The sequence below is a fragment of the Ipomoea nil genome, unplaced genomic scaffold, assembly GCF_001879475.1.
Source record: "Ipomoea nil cultivar Tokyo-kokei standard unplaced genomic scaffold, Asagao_1.1 scaffold2705, whole genome shotgun sequence".
Lineage (NCBI taxonomy): Eukaryota > Viridiplantae > Streptophyta > Magnoliopsida > Solanales > Convolvulaceae > Ipomoea > Ipomoea nil.
In genome coordinates, this window is record NW_017619133.1 from 3,334,523 (window position 1) to 3,352,448 (window position 17,926).

Genomic DNA, 17,926 nt, shown 5'->3' on the forward strand with positions numbered 1-17,926 from the left:
GTGTAATTTGAATACTCTCTTTGTTGACAAATCCCTCAAGTAGTTAATATGATTGACTTTATTAATTATATTTTGTTTTAATTTTTTCATGGTATTAATAAAATACTTGGTAAATAAATATATAACATTATTTTGTATTATAACTTTAATATTTAATTAAAAAATAGTGCACAAAAAAAATAATAGACAATGTGGTGAATATAATCAATTGATGAATTTGAATGTAAAGAATTTTTATATTGGAGAAAAATAAAAACAATATAACTAATGAAATTATTTCTCTTAATTAATTTATTGATAATGAATAATTTTTTTTAATAAAGACATTGTAGGGACAATGTAGCGAATATAATCCATTGATGAATTTGATGTAAAGAATTTTTATATTGGAGAAAAATAAAGACAATATAACTAATGAAATTATTTCTCTTATTTAATTTATTGATAATGAATAACTTTTTTTGAACAAAGACATTGTAGACACATAATTCTAAATTAAAGAAATGCATATATATGTAATATTTTTTGTTGTAGCTACTAAATTATTATTTCATTTAATAAGAGTAAAATAGAGTACTAATTATGCCAACTTTGATTGGGATAAGGTTCAAACTTAAGACCTTTCTTATTAAAATCAATGAGTAAGTTAACGGTGAACTAACCGAAATTAACGGAGAAAGATAATATTTAACAGAAAAGTTAACGGATAATCATATTCATTAAGCATAATTTAGGAAATCTCAAGGAAAAAATTAAAATATGATCAATCTGAACCATTCATTTGATTAAAAAATTTGACCTAGAATTGTTCATTCTTTCCAAAAGGTTGAACCCCAACCCTAAGGAACCCCACATAGCATCTGAGAGGATGTAAATCATAGTAACTCAACTGAACTTGAACCATATAGGCTAGACCTTTGCCTTTGATTAAAAAATTTGACCATCATTTTTTCTACCCATGATCAGTCTAACTCTTTTTGGCTCTTATTAGTATAGTAGATAGAAATAAATTAGTAGCTACAACAAAAAATAATATATATGCATTTAATTAATTTAGAATTGGATGTCTATAATGCCTTTATTCAAAAAAAAAAATTATATTATAAACAAATTTAAAAAAAAAAAAAAGATATAACTTCATTAGTTATATTATTATCTTTGTTTTCTAGAATTCAAAGATTCATTACCTTCAAATTAATTGATTGATTATATTCACTACATTGTCCATTGTCTTCTTTTTACACTATCTTGTAATTAAATATTAAAGTTATAATACAAAATATGTTATATATATTTATATTTACTAAGTATTTTATACAAATATAATAAATATTAATATTTTGTTCAATACTTTCACATGATAATCTACCACACACATCTCACAACACATAAAACTTGTTGGAGAAAAAACTACCACTATCAAATATCAATAGGCACTTGCAACATAAAGAGTTCATAGTACAACTAAGATTTTAGTCATATATACAGCAAGTCAAATCTAAAACTTTCTACACCATAATCTCATTGTAAGACGTAGCCCTCTATGCTACCACTAGTAACTCAATTGCACATAACACACTACCAATAAAAAAGAAGAGGATAAGTATTGAAGATGAAGACAATGCAATGCTGCCCAAAGGAGAATTAAGAAGACTTAGCTAGAAAAATTCAAACTTGTTGTAATTCGGCCTATCAACTCGTTGGTTCTCGCGTGATGTTTGCACGGTAATGCTTGGAGATTGTATGTATATGAGTATATAGAATAGATAAGTAAAAGGGAGAGGAAGAACACAATGTATAGAACACAATCACATGAGACCATCTTTTCATTAAGCATTCACCCTCAATTTATAAGGATGATTACAACCTTTCACATCCTTTAACATAAGTAATGAAATAAGTAAAGGCTAATAAAAGGTCACAAGTTTAATGACCATAATAATAAAATATTTATAACACTCCCCCTTGGCCATTAAATAACTATACTCATGCCTCGTTAAAAATCTCGCTAGAAAAACCCAGTGGGAAAAACCTAGACGAGGAAAATAGTACACGAAGTATGTTAATCCATGTGTTGCACAGGTTGCCTCATTAAAAACCTTAGCCTAAGAAAACCCAGTAGGAAAAAACTTAGCCAAAGAAAAGAGTACAACCATAAGCCTTCTGGGCATAATCTTCAAGATGTCAAGAGTCTTCAGGACTATCCACTCAAGTGCACCAACATCGGTCGCCTCATTAAAAACCTTAGCTTGAGAAAACCTTGTGGGAAAAACTTAGCTAAGGGAAAAAGAGTACAACCATATGCTTTCGTAGCATAATCTTCAGGATATAAAAAGTCTTCTAGATTGTCCATTTTAGCACAACTAGGGGTTGTTGCTCCCCTGAAGATAACAATTTCTAAGCCTACGCATCCCAACTTTATAAACATATTACTCAAAAGTGGATGTAGTCAGAGACTTAGTGAACATATCTGCAAGATTGTTCAGTGGGGCAAACATTCTCAACAAGAATTTTACAATTCTTCTAGAGTTCATGTGTGTAGAAGGATTTAGGTGCAACATGTTTTGTAAGGTTCCCCTTAACAAAACTATTACTTGCTTGTGCAACACAATCTTATTTGTCCTCATATGGGACATTGGGGGTAAAAATATAACATAACCAGTTTTGAACTTGGCATCATAGGGATAAAATAAAAGAGCTAATGCCAAAGTTGCCCATCAAAACCACATATTGGTTTCTCACATAAACGTCAAAATCTTTGTACCTCGAAGGTGTTGGAGGATATGTTAAATACCATTCCAATTTTCATTGTAGGGAGAAGCACTAAATCTTGCTAGCAATTTCATCGCAAATTCAATATCAGGCCTGATGCGATTATGGAACTTCTAGTTCAATAATAGTGCTCCAATAGCAATGAAGTAATGGACTTCCAGTCCCTAAATATCCTCATTATAACCTTCGAGTCTAAATGGTCATTTATCTACTTCAAGAGATTATTGGAAAACCGTTTGTGCGATAAGTAAATAATACTTGTCTATATAAAACATCTTCAAGATATTTTTCAAGTAGGCTAACTGGTGTATAAAACTTCTTCAAGGAGAAGCTCGATCTTCAGGTCGAGACAATACTTGTATTTCCAAGTCTTTTATTTTAAAACTCCATCTTTCGGCATGAGCTAATATCACCAAGCTCTCTATGTGTTTCAATGATATTCAAACCGTCAATATCGACTGAGATGATAAATAAATAACTCCATTAGCAATTTTTTAACGAACACATAATGGTACATATTTGCATATTTCTTCTCCGGGAGGAAAAATACACAGTCAACTCAATCATTCAATATGCATTCCTTCTTCAGGAGGAAAAACACTCAGTCAATAATATTCAATTCTTACAAAGACTTTTGTAATTTAATGATACACGTTGCGATTTTTACTTTCCACATTCCAAAAGTGTTGAATCCATCGGGGATTTACAAATAAATATTAGTGTCTAATGACCAGTAAATTACGGTCATGACGTTCATCAACTGCATATCAAAATTCATAATTCACTGCCAATAATGTTAATTTGCGGAACGTAATGCCATATGTTGTGGGAGAGAATATTTGATCAAAATTAATTCAGGGTCTCTGCGTAAACCCTTAAGCTACCAGTCTCGCTTTATATTATACCACCATATTGTTTGTATTTCTCTTTCGTACAAACACCCATTTGTAACCTACAGGGTTAACATTAAATGGTGTACGTGTTATAAAGAGAATACAGTTTTAGCGAGCTGAGCTGTACATGCCTTAATTGCTCCGTTATACATAAAAAATGCCAAGGCACAGCTGGTGCCTAGCTCTGGATCCAGATTATCATATAACGAGAACAATTTGTAAAGACAATTCTGTTGTCGACAACTATAACATTTTTCATAAATCTCTCCCATATATATAAAATAATGGCAATTTCTAATTCAACCAGACTCTAGCCATTTCCCAAAGGTATTTTTATCTGGTCGTTCCGCATCCCAGTATTATGATTTTGGGTGCACCTATAATTTTACTGGGGTTTTCGCCTTCCGGACGAATGTCTTCTGGACGAATATCTGCAGGACATACTTCTTTAAGCGATTTCAAGAGTGACGAAATTTTCTACTAGCTTTAGTTTTCCGCGGATTCTTGTCTTTTATACCAACATGTATCCACGCTTCTGGCGTCAAGGAGCATTGGTAAATACATACAGTCCAAGTTCGGGAAGATACATGAGACCTAGTCACTCTTTTTATCAGTATATATATTGGTAGATTAATTATCTTCTGAACTTCCAGTTCAGTTTACTTCTTATGAACTTCTAGTTCAGTCTACCTAGTACGTGGATTCAAAATATTGAAGATCAATCATTCATAGAATTTATCGGCATTCTATAAAATTTGAGCTCTTATCTCCCCCTAATGCCGTGAAATGATCTTCATAAAATGTGCAGTCAGCGTACATAATTATATATTGATCCCTTATCATGGGCTCTAAAGATTTAAATAACAGACGGAGGTTTATAATCAACATATACATGCCCACAATGTACGCTATGATGGTGATATAGGAAAAAGACTGCACATTGTGAATAAAACGCAGATGGGAAATGTTTGATTTTATACCACGTACTAGGTGTTAGGGGAAATACTTATGATATGTAGCAGGCCAGATTGTGATAACAACAATAACATATAAAACTGATGTCCCCAACAAGAAAATATATAATTGCCCAAGGCGATGCACTAACTCATGCTATACTATAAAATCATGTGGGTCTATAAAGCTTTTAAAAGTGCATCGCAATATATGAAGTACCCAAAACATATATGCAATCATCTAAGAGAAACATATATAATCAGATATGAAAGCATACATATCAAATGATATTATAAGGGTACACAACAATCATAAGGAAGCTGTGGATCTTGTCAAATAAAATAGATCTTCAAGATCTCCCAAAAAATCCTTATTCTCAACTTTACATTAGTTCACTCACTGCTTTGGGAATTGCTTCGTGCAAATTCACATGATATAATTCACTCCCTCATTTGTTTCGGGCAAACTAATATGAAATGATTTATTCCTTCGTTTGCTTCGGGCAAACTGATATGATATCATTTTCTCCTATCTTTCAAATTAATAACATATAAATCAATCATGTCATGTAAGGCATAAGTCAAAGATCATTCTTATAAAGGGGTATAGTATACTACCCCTTAAATAACACAGAATTGCACTAAGCCATACTCGGAAAGGATTCGACATTTTGACATCTTAAATTTAGTCAAAAGATTATTATCATAATTTATTGACAATAGCAATTCTTCTGGGATTGATAATAATTCAATTTTGAATTAGCAACCAGTCAATTTCATACGAGAATCATGTTGCATGAATGAGAAAAAATTTTCATGAGCAAGCATGCAAACTAAGAGGAGTAACTCCGAGAAGTAAACTTCCTCCGGAAAATAAAGTTCCAGAAAGTAAAAAAACATTCGAAAAGTAAAATTCAAGAAGTAAGATTAGAAAGTTAAGCTTATAGAAGTAAACTTTCCGAATAGTCACTTCGAGTAGTAAAATTAGCAGGGAAAAAGTGAAAAACAGCAAAGTAAAATCACTTTGCATTCATAATAATTTGCGTCCAAAAAAAACTTAACTTTTCGAATATTACGGTCATGAATTAACTTTTCGGATGCTTCAGGCATAAACTAACTTCTCGGATGCTTCAAGCATAAGCTAACTTCTCGGATGCTTCAAGCATGAGCTAACTACTCGGATACTTCATGCTTTAGGCATGAACTAACTTTTTTTGGCCATGAATATATTTTCATGCACTGTTCAAAACATTATCATGACACCAATCATTTCTTCATCAATACCTCGTCATTTCATTATCATCATTTATCGCAATATTTGCTTCAGGCAAATTAGCTAGAATTATCAAGATGAGGTTCATTCTCCGATGAGCAAATGCTTTGGTGTGCGGCACGTAGGGATCAATACCCTACAGACCCAATTGTTAGCAAACCTGCTTCTGGCTAGGATTTTGCCTCGATGGGTTTGGTCGTCCTTGAATATCTTGATCACTTTGTTTCTTATTCTAAGCTCGAAACTCATACCACACCGATTATAATCTCGACTGCAACCCCTTATAAAGTTACTCAACTAGGTAACATTATGTGCTTCAAGCACCTGTGCAAAATCAACCAGACATGCACTTTTGATCCTTCATCAACAACTAGTTATGATTCTTAGCCACAAGGAGTGCTAAAATCAGCTTAGGATACTTCGCATAATTTGTTGTCTTGTACTACTGCTGGAGTACAAATTACTCGCATGAAAAGTTGGCAATGTCTTTCCAATTAAATATTTATCTAAAACTTCTTGTTTAGAGTTTCAGTTGCGAGACTATTTTGTGCATAGCTGAATTATATTCAATCATTGACTTACATTATAATCTCAAAATTAAACATGAGATTAAACTAGTCAAAATGTGTCTTGGAGAAGAACATTTGATGACTTTTGGTCGGAATAGTCCTTCAGGGACTTCCATTAATTCAAGGGGTTCTTTTTCAATCAGATACTCATTTTTAAGATCGTGGTTCAAGTGGTGACATATGAAAATGAGAGCTTGTGCCTCCTGGGCATCGATGCTCTGTGACTTAGCAAAAAAAACTTGGCTCAATTCTTTGGATGCCAAATAAATTTCAATATCTAGAACCCAACAATTGCTTCCTTCATAAGCGAGTTCAATAAATTCACATTTGACAATGGAAGACGTAATCTACAAAACATATATCATATATTCTCATATACGTTCATAATATCACATGTTTATAGCAAAATAAAGAATTTAACATCTTATAGATGCAAAACGAACTTTCCGGGATGAAGTCAAAATATAAAATCTAAAAATAAATTGATCTTTCAAATATACACAAATTAAAATCGAAATGGTGCAACACGAATCGGTGAGGCAAACACCAAATTGATGCAACAAGCATCGACTGATGTTTATACCATCAACTCGTGCTACAAGCAACAAGGCACGAATTGGTGCGAAAACACCGAATTGATGCAGCAAGCATCGACTCGTGTTTATAGCATCAACTCGCGCTACAGGCAACGAGTGGTGTTTCACTCTCCAATACACCGAATTGATGCTCCCAAGTCATCTATTAAGCTTTAAAGTCTTACTCACTCTTAAGCTTCCACAAAATAAACTTTAACAATCTTAATTAAAAATCATTCATTCATTGCCTAATCAGGCATAAAAACGAATTGCTAATCACATGCAAACGACATATCATAAAAACATAATAATGCACTACAACATATGGTATATAACATACAAAGTATGCGAAATGAAAATAATATGTATACATATATTGCATCTTCATACGAAAAGTCTCTTCTATTTACCCAAACATATATATCACATGCTTTTCTTTCAATTTGAAGAATCAAAAATAAAATTGGAAATATATATAGGAATTTACACAATCATATATATACGAACCAGTATGTGCAATTCATATTTCAAATTTTAGAATCAATATGTATCATATCAATCATGCATTTCATACTCATGTCAAGAGGTGTAGAATCAACATGTGCCATATAAAACATGTATTATATAAAAACATGTACTGTAACAGATTCAGGCATACCGTTCACCGAAGATTACAATAGAGACTCGTGCTGATAACGTGTTGTAATTCGGCCTATCAACTCGTTGGTTCTCGCGTGATGTTTGCACGGTAATGCTTGGAGATTGTATGTATATGAGTATATAGAACAGATAAGTAAAAGGGAGAGGAAGAACACAATGTATAGAACACAATCACATGAGATCATCTTTTCATTAAGCCTTCACCCTCAATTTATAGGGATGATTACAACCTTTCACATCCTTTAACATAAGTAATGAAATAAGTAAAGGCTAATAAAAGGTCACAAGTTTAATGGCCATAATAATAAAATATTTATAACAAAACTAAAAGTAGTATTCTTTTTAGATTATCTTTTGCAGATTAAGTATTTAGACTAGCGTTATTACAAAGTTGTAAACATTTATTTTAGTGATAATTATAATCAATCTCTCATATATTATCTTGCATTTATATAATTTGAATTACTGCTTTAAATAAACAAATTCAACATTCAATTACATATGCATGAACATTGATAATCAATTTTATTATATTATTTTTAATAAAATTTAATAAGAAGAGTAATAAAGTGGCGTACATACTTTTCATCAACAATAATGAAATCATTGATTTTTTTAATTTCCATTCGTTGTTGAGACAAATTGTTTTGAGAGTTTGTCAATGACAAATGTTACAATTGCTGTCAATAGAGGATGATAATAAATAATTCAAAATATATTATTACAATAGATATTGTTATAATGATATAGTAAAAATTAACTTACGAATTTCTTTAAAAGTTTTCATATTGATCAAATTCATGTGTAAACTTGTTCAATTGGAGCTAGTAGGATGTCAACATTGTCAATTATTTGGAAAATGTTCCTACCGTTTTAGAGTTTGTGTGCATGTAATTGTATTTATGATCAACAACTTTGTAGTTAGGCCGCACATGTATGACAATTATGTAAGAGCAATTTTGTCCGATAAAAAAATTATAGTATAATATTTGTAAAGTAATGTACAATTGTACCATTATAAAAATAATACAAAAAATATTAATACCATAATGACCTAAATCATTTCAATAATGCAAAAGCATAATTGAAATATTAAGTTTTGTTCTAAATAATCAAAAGAAGATTAATTAAACGAAAAAAAAAAACTTGTTTTTTTTTTAATGCAAGAAAATCAAATGATTTTTAAAGTTTCTGATTTATAATCTTTGATGTTCAACTTTGAATGCTATGTATTTAGTCGGGCTAATTATTTGACTAAAGTTTATGTTAAATTCTAAATTATATATTTTTAATACATTTTAATATATTCATAATATATGTTTAAGAAATAATTACCACAAACATTTTTTTTTGTTCCAATTAAGGGCCTAATATTATTGGCTCTTATTAGATTTGTAGATTTGCAGATATATAAACGATGTGCATTGACAATTTAAAAATGGGAAGGAGATTAGGGTTCACGAGGAGACTATCTGAAACAGTGCGTACGTACAATCTCTATCTATTTGCAAATTAAAGGAGTAAGACAACCCTTACAACTGGGTGACATTGAAAATGAGAGCTTGATGGCTTAGTTCCATAAATTAACACCCCCTCCCCCTCTACCCCACATACCCCTGCCCCAATATTGATCCGGTGTTCCAAATTCAATTTTCAACAAACTTATATGATGATCAGATTAATTACAACCACTCAACACCAAGCTAGGTAGCCCAAACTTTTCATTTTCTTTTTAGAGCTTTTGTCATTTTTGTTCTTACTAATTTGGTGACATTTTCACTACTAGAGCACCGCCATTAAATTTGCCACTATAAGTGCACAACTTCTATCTTTTCAATGAAAAATTTTGCAACATTCCATTAAATTTTATTATGACTTGCAAATGAACAAATTTTATAAGAAAAAAATTACACATTCTACAAAACATATTATCAGAATGACCAAACCCAGAAAAAAACAATAGTTATACTTCATAATCATGCACTAATGATAAGAATGACATCAAACTTATATGACAAAAAAGTGATCGACAATAACTCTTTTCTTACGAAAACTTTATTATAAATCTAAAAATGAAAGAAATATAATGGTTTTTGTTTTTCTGCATTATTGTATAGTAAGTGGTGAGTGTAAAAGCAAGTAAAGAAAAGGAGGTGTGAAGCAAACATCAGCATCGAGTTTCCGTTTGTGTGTGGAAGTAATTGAAAAGTTGTGAGAGTGAAACAAAAGAATATAGCCATTAGATGATATAGTGATTATGTATGGGCGAGTTTGAACTATGAAGCGTGCAGTGGGGCATCAACACTGCTTTCTTACAGACTGCCTATACCTTACAACTTGTTCTTTTCCACTTGTTTTCTTCTCCCATTTTTCAAATACGTTTTCCTCCCTCTCTTTCATTTCCAACCTTTTTTTAATATATTCTTTATTAACACATTAAATTTATAATAAATACACATCATATGATCATATGATCGTACGTTACATTACAATAATATCTTATACAATAATATAAAGATAGCCCATATTAAGTAATAACAAGTCAAATACATGTACACAAATGTGTGTAGGTCGAGAAGTTTGAATTGACCACTTGAGGGTAAGAAATACATTAACTCACTATATATACTATAAAATTTGGGAGAAGAAGAAAATTTAAGATTTGCTCACAGGGGTAGGCAGACAACTCAACTGGCCGCAAAGGTGAAATTTGTTACAAGAGAATATTGAGTTTTACCAGCGGTGGGAAGAACATCTCAAAATGATGAGGGGATTCCTTGTGCACAATGAGTAAAAGTCTAGTCTGTGTTGGTTAATTCAGTCGTCATGATTTACCTTACCCCTTCACAAACTGTTGGGCCAGGGTGTGGGGCACCTATGGTGGGTGATTCGTTTGTCACAAGAAAAATTAGAATTTCTAACAACTAAGTTCTTGAAAACCTAGGGCTTTTTGCCAAATTAAAGGGCATTTCTAACCACTTGGGGAATATGAAAATTTTCTTTTGGCTATTTTTTGTGACATGTTAAATGTGGTCAGTAACACCAAGCAAAAACAAAAGTTTGAAAATTTTGATATGTTAGGTTGTTAGATATGCTTTTCTAAAATTTTCAACCACTAATCTACAATTATAATAAGAGCCAATAATGTTAGGCCCTTAACTGGAATAAAAAAAAAATGTCGGTACTACTTATTTCTTAAAATGAATGGTTCATAGTATTTTGATTTTAGTATTTTTAATAATTTTCCTTATTTACCCTTTATTATATTATTTTCTTTCCTTAAATAACCTTAAATTCCGTTACTATAAACTTTATTAACAGAATATTCCGTTAACTATTTATTATTCTTAACTTACTCATTAATTTCTATAAGAAAGGTCTTAGGTTCGAACCTCATTCCAATTAGAGTTGGCATAATTGTTAAACATATACTACGAATATGTTAAAATGTATTAAAAAATAAAATATAAAATTTAACATAAACTTTGGTCAAATAATTAGCCCGACTAAATACATAGCATTCAATGATTATAAATATAATCAGGAACTTTGATAATCATTTGATTTTCTTTCATTAAAAAATAATAAATTTAAGTTCAGTTTTTTTTTTTTTTCGTTTAATTAATCTTCATTTGATTATTGAGAACAAAACTTAATATTTCAATTATGCTTTTATCAATGCATGAAAACTTCTAAAGAAATTTGTAAGTTAATTTTTACTATATTATTATAACAATATCTATTGTAACCTTATATTTTGAATTATTTATTATCATCATCTATTGATAGCAATTGTCATTGACAAGCTCTCCAAGCAATTTGTGTCAACAACGAATGAAAATTTTAAAAAAAAAAATCAATGATTTCATTATTGTGAATGAAAAGTATGTACGCCACTTTATTCAATCGTTATGCCGTGGAACTGTGTCCACCTTGCAATGTGGACACAGTTCTATGTTCATAATTACTGACTATATGTTCATAATTATAAAGCTATATATTCATAATTTTTAACTTCATATTCATAATTATTAAACTCTATATTCACAATTACAGAACTCTATGTTCATAATTACAGAACTCTATGTTCATAATTATTGAACTATATGTTCATAATTATAAAGCTATATATTCATAATTTTTAACTTCATATTCACAATTATATTATTGAATCTCTATATTCATAATTACAGAACTATATGTTCATAATTATGTTCACAACTTTATGTTCATAATTTTTGAACTATATATTCATAATTATGAACAATTTTGGAACCGTGTCCACCTTGCAAGGTGGACACGGTTCCACATCATAATTTTTCCACTTTATTGCTTTTATTACTTAAATTAAAAAATAAATTGGTAGCTACAACAAAAAATAATATATATGCATTTAATTAATTTAGAATTAGATGTCTCACAACACATGAAACATGTAGGGAAAACTACCACTACCAAATATCAACATGTGCTTGTAAGATAAAGAGTTCATAGCACAACTAAGATCTCAGTCATATACACGACAAGACAAATCTAAAACTTCATACACCATAATCTCATTGCATGATGAATCCGTCTATGATACTACCAATAAACCAATTGCACATGACACACTACCAATAAAAAAAAAAAAAAAAAAAAAAAAAAAAAAAAGACATGTACTGAAAATGAAAACAATAACAATGCTACCTAAAAGAGAATTAGAAACATTTAAACCAAAAATAGTATTTATTTAGACTATCGCTTTTAGACTTAGTACTTAGATTAACGTTATTACAAAGTTGCAAACATTTATTTTTGTAACAGTTATATATAATCAATCTCTCATATATTATCTTGCATTTATATACTTTAAATTACCGATTTAAATAAATAAATTCAACATTTATTTACCTATGCATGAACATCTTCTATATAATATTGCATTGATATACTTTGAAATACTTATTTAAAAGTAAGTATTGGGCATTATCCTATTCGCGCAAAGCGCGTAGAAAAACTAGTATATATATATATATATATATATATATATATATATATATATATATATATATATATATATATATATATATATATATATATATATGTGTGTGTGTGTGTGTGTGTGTGTGTGTGTGTGTGTGTGTATGACTCTGTTTGGCAGAGCTTATTTAGGAGCTTATAGCTTATTTTAAGCTACTAATAAGCTATAAGCTCTGTTTGGTAATGTTCCAAAAATAAGCTCCTAGCTTAAAATAAGAGCTTATTTTAGAACGCTACCTTAGATAGCGTTTCAAAATAAGCTCCTAGCTTCCTAACTTTATTTCCATCTTTATCCTTATTGTTTTAAAGAAATGACATAATTTATCCTTCCTAATTAAAACACTTTTCTCTTCTCCTTTATCCGCAACTTTCACCGCAAATATTATTATTATTATTATTATTATTATTATTATTATTATTATTATTATTATTATTATTATTATTATTATTATGAGATTTGCAACAATATTGCTACTTCATTATGAGATGCTAGATCATAATTATGCTAATAGTATTATTTCAAAATGTTAATTTTTTTAAAGATAAAATGTTAAATTTTAATATGTAAACAAACTAATTTATATTTTATAAAGATGCCCTTTTTAGTCTTTTTACATTTATCAGCTTATCAAAAAACTTATTTTACCAAAAACTTTCAATCATAACAGCTAGCTTAACAACTCTTCAGTTTTCAGCTCCGAACTTATAGCTTTTCAGCTTTCAGCTCCTAACTTATAGATTTTCAGCTAAGTTTGCCAAACAGAGCCTATATGTATATGTATATGTATATGTATATATCAAGGTCGCGCTCTCATGAGAACCACCCTTAAAGTGACAACATGATGACTAATTTAGATCATTAAATCAGAAGATGCACGGTTGAGATTAAAAGGAAATCCCTTTAAAATATTACAAAATATACGGTTAGGGGTAAAACGGTTTAATTAGAAGTTGTGCATTTCTATACAGAATGTCGTGCATGCGTATACCCAATGCTACCCAATATCGTGCATCGATAACTCTCTTTTGTGCATTCAAACACCGCAAAAAATCCTATGATTGACATCTCAATTTCCTACGATGCACCGCACTAACAACATGTTTGGTTCACATAATGGATTTTCAAGGAATAGAAATGTTATTCCATAGAGAATGGAATAGATAAGAAATAGCTGTAGTAGAGAATTGACCAAAAAAATGTAACAATACAGGTCTTTACTATGTAACTAAAGACTAGTAAAATAAATAAAAAAACACGCGGTGGTAATTTTGTAAATATGTGGACAACTTTACGCGTCTTTACTTACCTAGTAAAGACGCGTGATGTGCCGAATTTTTATTTTTTTTAATTGCAATTATTTTACACTACTTGAATTGATATATCAAGCCAAGACCGGGCATTAAAAAATAATTTATTTTTATCTACATCATTTACTTTTTCACTTTCACACTTAGGTTTTCATGTACATCATATTTACTTCTTCCTTAGCTCACCGTGTACCAGCAGCGCAACTCCACCGCTTCACCGCCATCAATCTTTGCAGGTTCGTTCACTACTTCCTTAGCTTCATCTTGCTTCTTCACTGCTTCTTCATTGTGTACCATCTATCATCTTTTTGCTTCTTCCTTAGCTCCTTGATATTTTCCTTCATCCCTGGCCTTGTTCGTCATAGCTCCGGGAAGGCAGCAGTAGCAGCTTCAGAAAAGCAGTCGCAACTCCGACAGTAGTAGGTCTACTTTCTCCTGCGACGAGAAGTACTCCGGCAGCAGTATTACTTTTGCTTCGTACTCCGACAATGACGACGTAGTTTCGGCGGTGGAGAACCTAGGTATTGCTTCTGCTTCGTACTCCGGCAGTGACGATGTAGTTCCGGCGCTGGGTGACGATGTAAGTTTGGTGGTGGAGAACCAGCGTACTGCTTAAGCTTCTGCTTCGTAGACTGTAGATCTGATCTTCATCTTCATTAAATGCTACAGTGCTGCTTCGTACGTGAATAGGTATGGCCATTTAATCTTTTTTTAAATTTTTTATATAAATATTATAATTTATTATTTGTAAAAATAGTATTTTTTATTTATAAGTTATAGTATTAAATTGTAAATTAAATTTAAGAATTATTTATTTTATATTATGGTTGTGGATCAATTATATTATATTATGGTCGTAGATTAATTATTGTTAATAATTTATTTGTGAAGTTTTGAATTATTAATTATATTATATTTTAGTTGTGTAGTTATTGAACATTTGAATTTGTTAATTATATTATAATTTTGTGTGTGTGTGTGTCTGTATATGTATATATAAGTATTAAATTTGTGGATTATAGTATATATAATGAAGTTGAGAATTTGTGAAATATTTATATTGTATTATATGGTTGTGTGTGTAAGTAGGTAGTGAATTTTTTATTAATTGTGTATTTGTATTCATATCCATTTGGCATGCTTCAGGTAATATTTCTTAAATATTTTATTTCACTATTTACAATAACACTTTTTTTTTTTGTTTTAAAATAGAGTCCAATTCCATGTAGATTAGCCGTATTATTGGACATTGGAGATTCAACTACGAAGGTTGTTGCAAGCGGGACACTTTATCCTAGTGGACCTGACACTATGGTGCATAGTCAACCATTACTACCGCTTCATGTAAAAGTTTTGGTTGATATGCTTCGTCCAAGTGCAACAACAACACTTAACATACCTGTACCAACAAGTTTTCATACAACATTGGCAGAAATTGTTGGATCATTTGCACAATGGCCTTTACATTTAGTCAATATCGAAGAGGTAATTATTTATTATTGTCTTATAATTGTATTAAAATTTTTTGTTTTTAATCTTTACATTTCTCTTTGTAGGAAGAAATAATCAAAAATTCAGCAATTAAGAAAAATAAAGGCAAAAAGCAAAGCGGGGACCAATGTGACATGTCTGCTACTGGCGCACGACCTCCTTTTATTGATGATGATGGCTTGCAACCCTTGGGAAAAAGTGGCAAGCGATTACATAATTTGATAAGAAGAATGCCTTTAGACTTGGATTATTTTGAGTTGGGGTTGGATTATGATATCTTTCACCATACAAATATGAGTAACATATTTGTGATGATTGAAGATATTAAAGACTTATTCACGATGGATTGGCTTGATGTGTCTATTATTCAAGTCTTTATAGTGTAAGTTTTTATGTTTCATTAATTCAAAAATTTATTGTGTTTTCAAATAACTTATTTTAGGATATGTAATTTCAGGTATGCTCATCAGCTATGCAAGGACTTTGAAGTCAACTCAATTGGATTTATGTGTCCAACACAATTTGCGAAAGGAAATTTTGACTTAAATGAGGATGATGTTACAGCATACATTGGGAATACCATGGTTACGATGAAAGACAAGACATTTATCTTAGCACCATACCATCAAGCGTAAGAAAATAATTTTTTTTTTTTATAAATTCATATAGTATCATTTGAATTATTTTAAATTTAAATTATAATTTACAAGTTTAAAAATTGTAGGAATCATTGGTTACTACTCGTGCTTCATGCAAGTTCAAGAATCGTATACGTATTAGATCCATTGAATTGTAGGCGCAAAATTGAAGTCAAACAAGCCGTGAATATGTAAGTAAAAGTATTAAAATATTATGTTCTTCAAATTATGTCTTTTTCATAAGTTTAGTATTATTTTATTGGCAATTAAGTTATTTATATATATATATATATATATATATATATATATATATATATATACATTAATGATAGGGCTTTTCGAACCTCTGCAATTCAACGAGGGCAAAGGATTATGGGTAATGCTAATTGGAAATATGTGAAGGTATAAAAAATATGATTATTTACTATAAAAATTTTACTTAGTTATATTTCAATTAACTAATACATACATATATCTATATATATATATACATGTGTAGGTGGTTTTCTTTTAGTGTCCTCAACAACCCGATAGTGATGAATGTGGATACTGCATTATGAGGTTCATATATGATATATGCACAAAATTTCATAACTACACTTCGTTGGATGAGGTGAGTACAAAGTGATACAATTTAAATATTTTTAATTATTATAATATTTTATAGTATATTTTTTTGAAAGATATTTTATAGTATATATACTCATTGTTTTTTTTTAATTATCCAAAATTTTGTAGGCATATCAAGACACAAATGCTTATTCTAAGGATGAAATAGATGAGATACGAAGGTTATGGATAGACTATTTTGTAAATGAGTGCATATGAATGTTTATTAGGTGCACTAGATGGAATTACATTGTATATATTATGATATATTAATGTTGGATTATTATTTTGCATTAGACAATTATGTATGTTGGATGATTATATTGTGTTAGACAATTATGTATGTTGGATTATATATGTTGAATGGTTTGAACCATATAAATGTTGTTTGGTAGTGGAATTTTCTGTTGGAGCAAAGATTAGTACAGGATACTATTGAATTAAAATAAATATTAAAGAAATATTACAGTATGTTGCGTCTTTACTTGCCGTATTATTGTTTTTTTTTTATTAAACACAATACGCGTCTTTAATTAGCTAGTAAAGACGCGTGTAGTCCACCTTACGCGACTACCAAGTAAAGACGCGTAAAGTTGTCAACTTTCAGTGTCTGCGCCATACGCGTCTTTAATTTTAAAGGCGCGTATTCTCAAATAGTAAAGACGCGTATAGCTCTTTTGTACTAGTGTAGAATAAATGAAATAAATATCCTTCACAATGAATGTTATGTGTGTGTGTGTGTGAGAGAGAGAGAGAGAACAACAACAACAACAACAACAATAATAATAATTTATATATATACTTCAATAAATATATATATATATATATAAAGCATGCGTAGTAAAAGGATTTTTTGGTATTATAATAAAAAAGTTGTTCTCGAGTGCCTGAGAATAGCTAACACCAGGGGCTTCCTAGGAATGGTTATTACCTCTGCAAAGAGAATAACTCATTCTGAGGAATGCTATTCCCAGGAATAAGTGGACAAGACAAACAATGGAATAAGTCTATTCCCGAGAACGGTTTTCCATCCCCGACATATTACGTGAACCAAACATGTTGTTAGTGCATTAATGCACATCTCACCAGCCTATGATGCATAACTAACAACTCTGTGTTGCACAACCAGCACACCCGAATGCACAACTGTACTACCCAGACAT

General features: G+C 30.4%; 1 protein-coding gene across 2 annotated transcripts; it reads left to right on the forward strand.

The window, feature by feature from the left end:
• The first annotated feature begins 15,311 nt into the window (after window positions 1–15,311).
• LOC109156354 lies at window positions 15,312–17,053 on the forward strand. Of its 2 annotated transcripts, none has more exons than XR_002050005.1 (7): window positions 15,312–15,510; window positions 15,582–15,898; window positions 15,974–16,147; window positions 16,241–16,345; window positions 16,487–16,556; window positions 16,654–16,767; window positions 16,893–17,053. XR_002050005.1 is itself a non-coding variant. In XM_019304188.1 (7 exons), exons 1-7 carry the CDS (start codon window positions 15,337–15,339, stop codon window positions 16,980–16,982), a joined length of 1,029 nt encoding a protein of 342 aa, XP_019159733.1. In that variant the 5' UTR covers window positions 15,312–15,336; the 3' UTR covers window positions 16,983–17,053. The 2 variants fall into 2 exon arrangements, 1 of the variants encoding a protein (XP_019159733.1); XM_019304188.1 differs by having other exon boundaries at window positions 16,669–16,767.
• Window positions 17,054–17,926: the final 873 nt, after the last annotated feature.

Bases quoted from the DNA above. Each gene is read 5' to 3' on its own strand.
- LOC109156354 (XM_019304188.1), top strand. From the start codon at position 15,337: ATGGTGCATAGTCAACCATTACTACCGCTTCATGTAAAAGTTTTGGTT. The intron at 16,346-16,486 runs GTAAGTAAAAGT...CATTAATGATAG, and splicing joins GTCAAACAAGCCGTGAATAT to GGCTTTTCGAACCTCTGCAA. The intron at 16,768-16,892 runs GTGAGTACAAAG...AAAATTTTGTAG, and splicing joins ACTACACTTCGTTGGATGAG to GCATATCAAGACACAAATGC.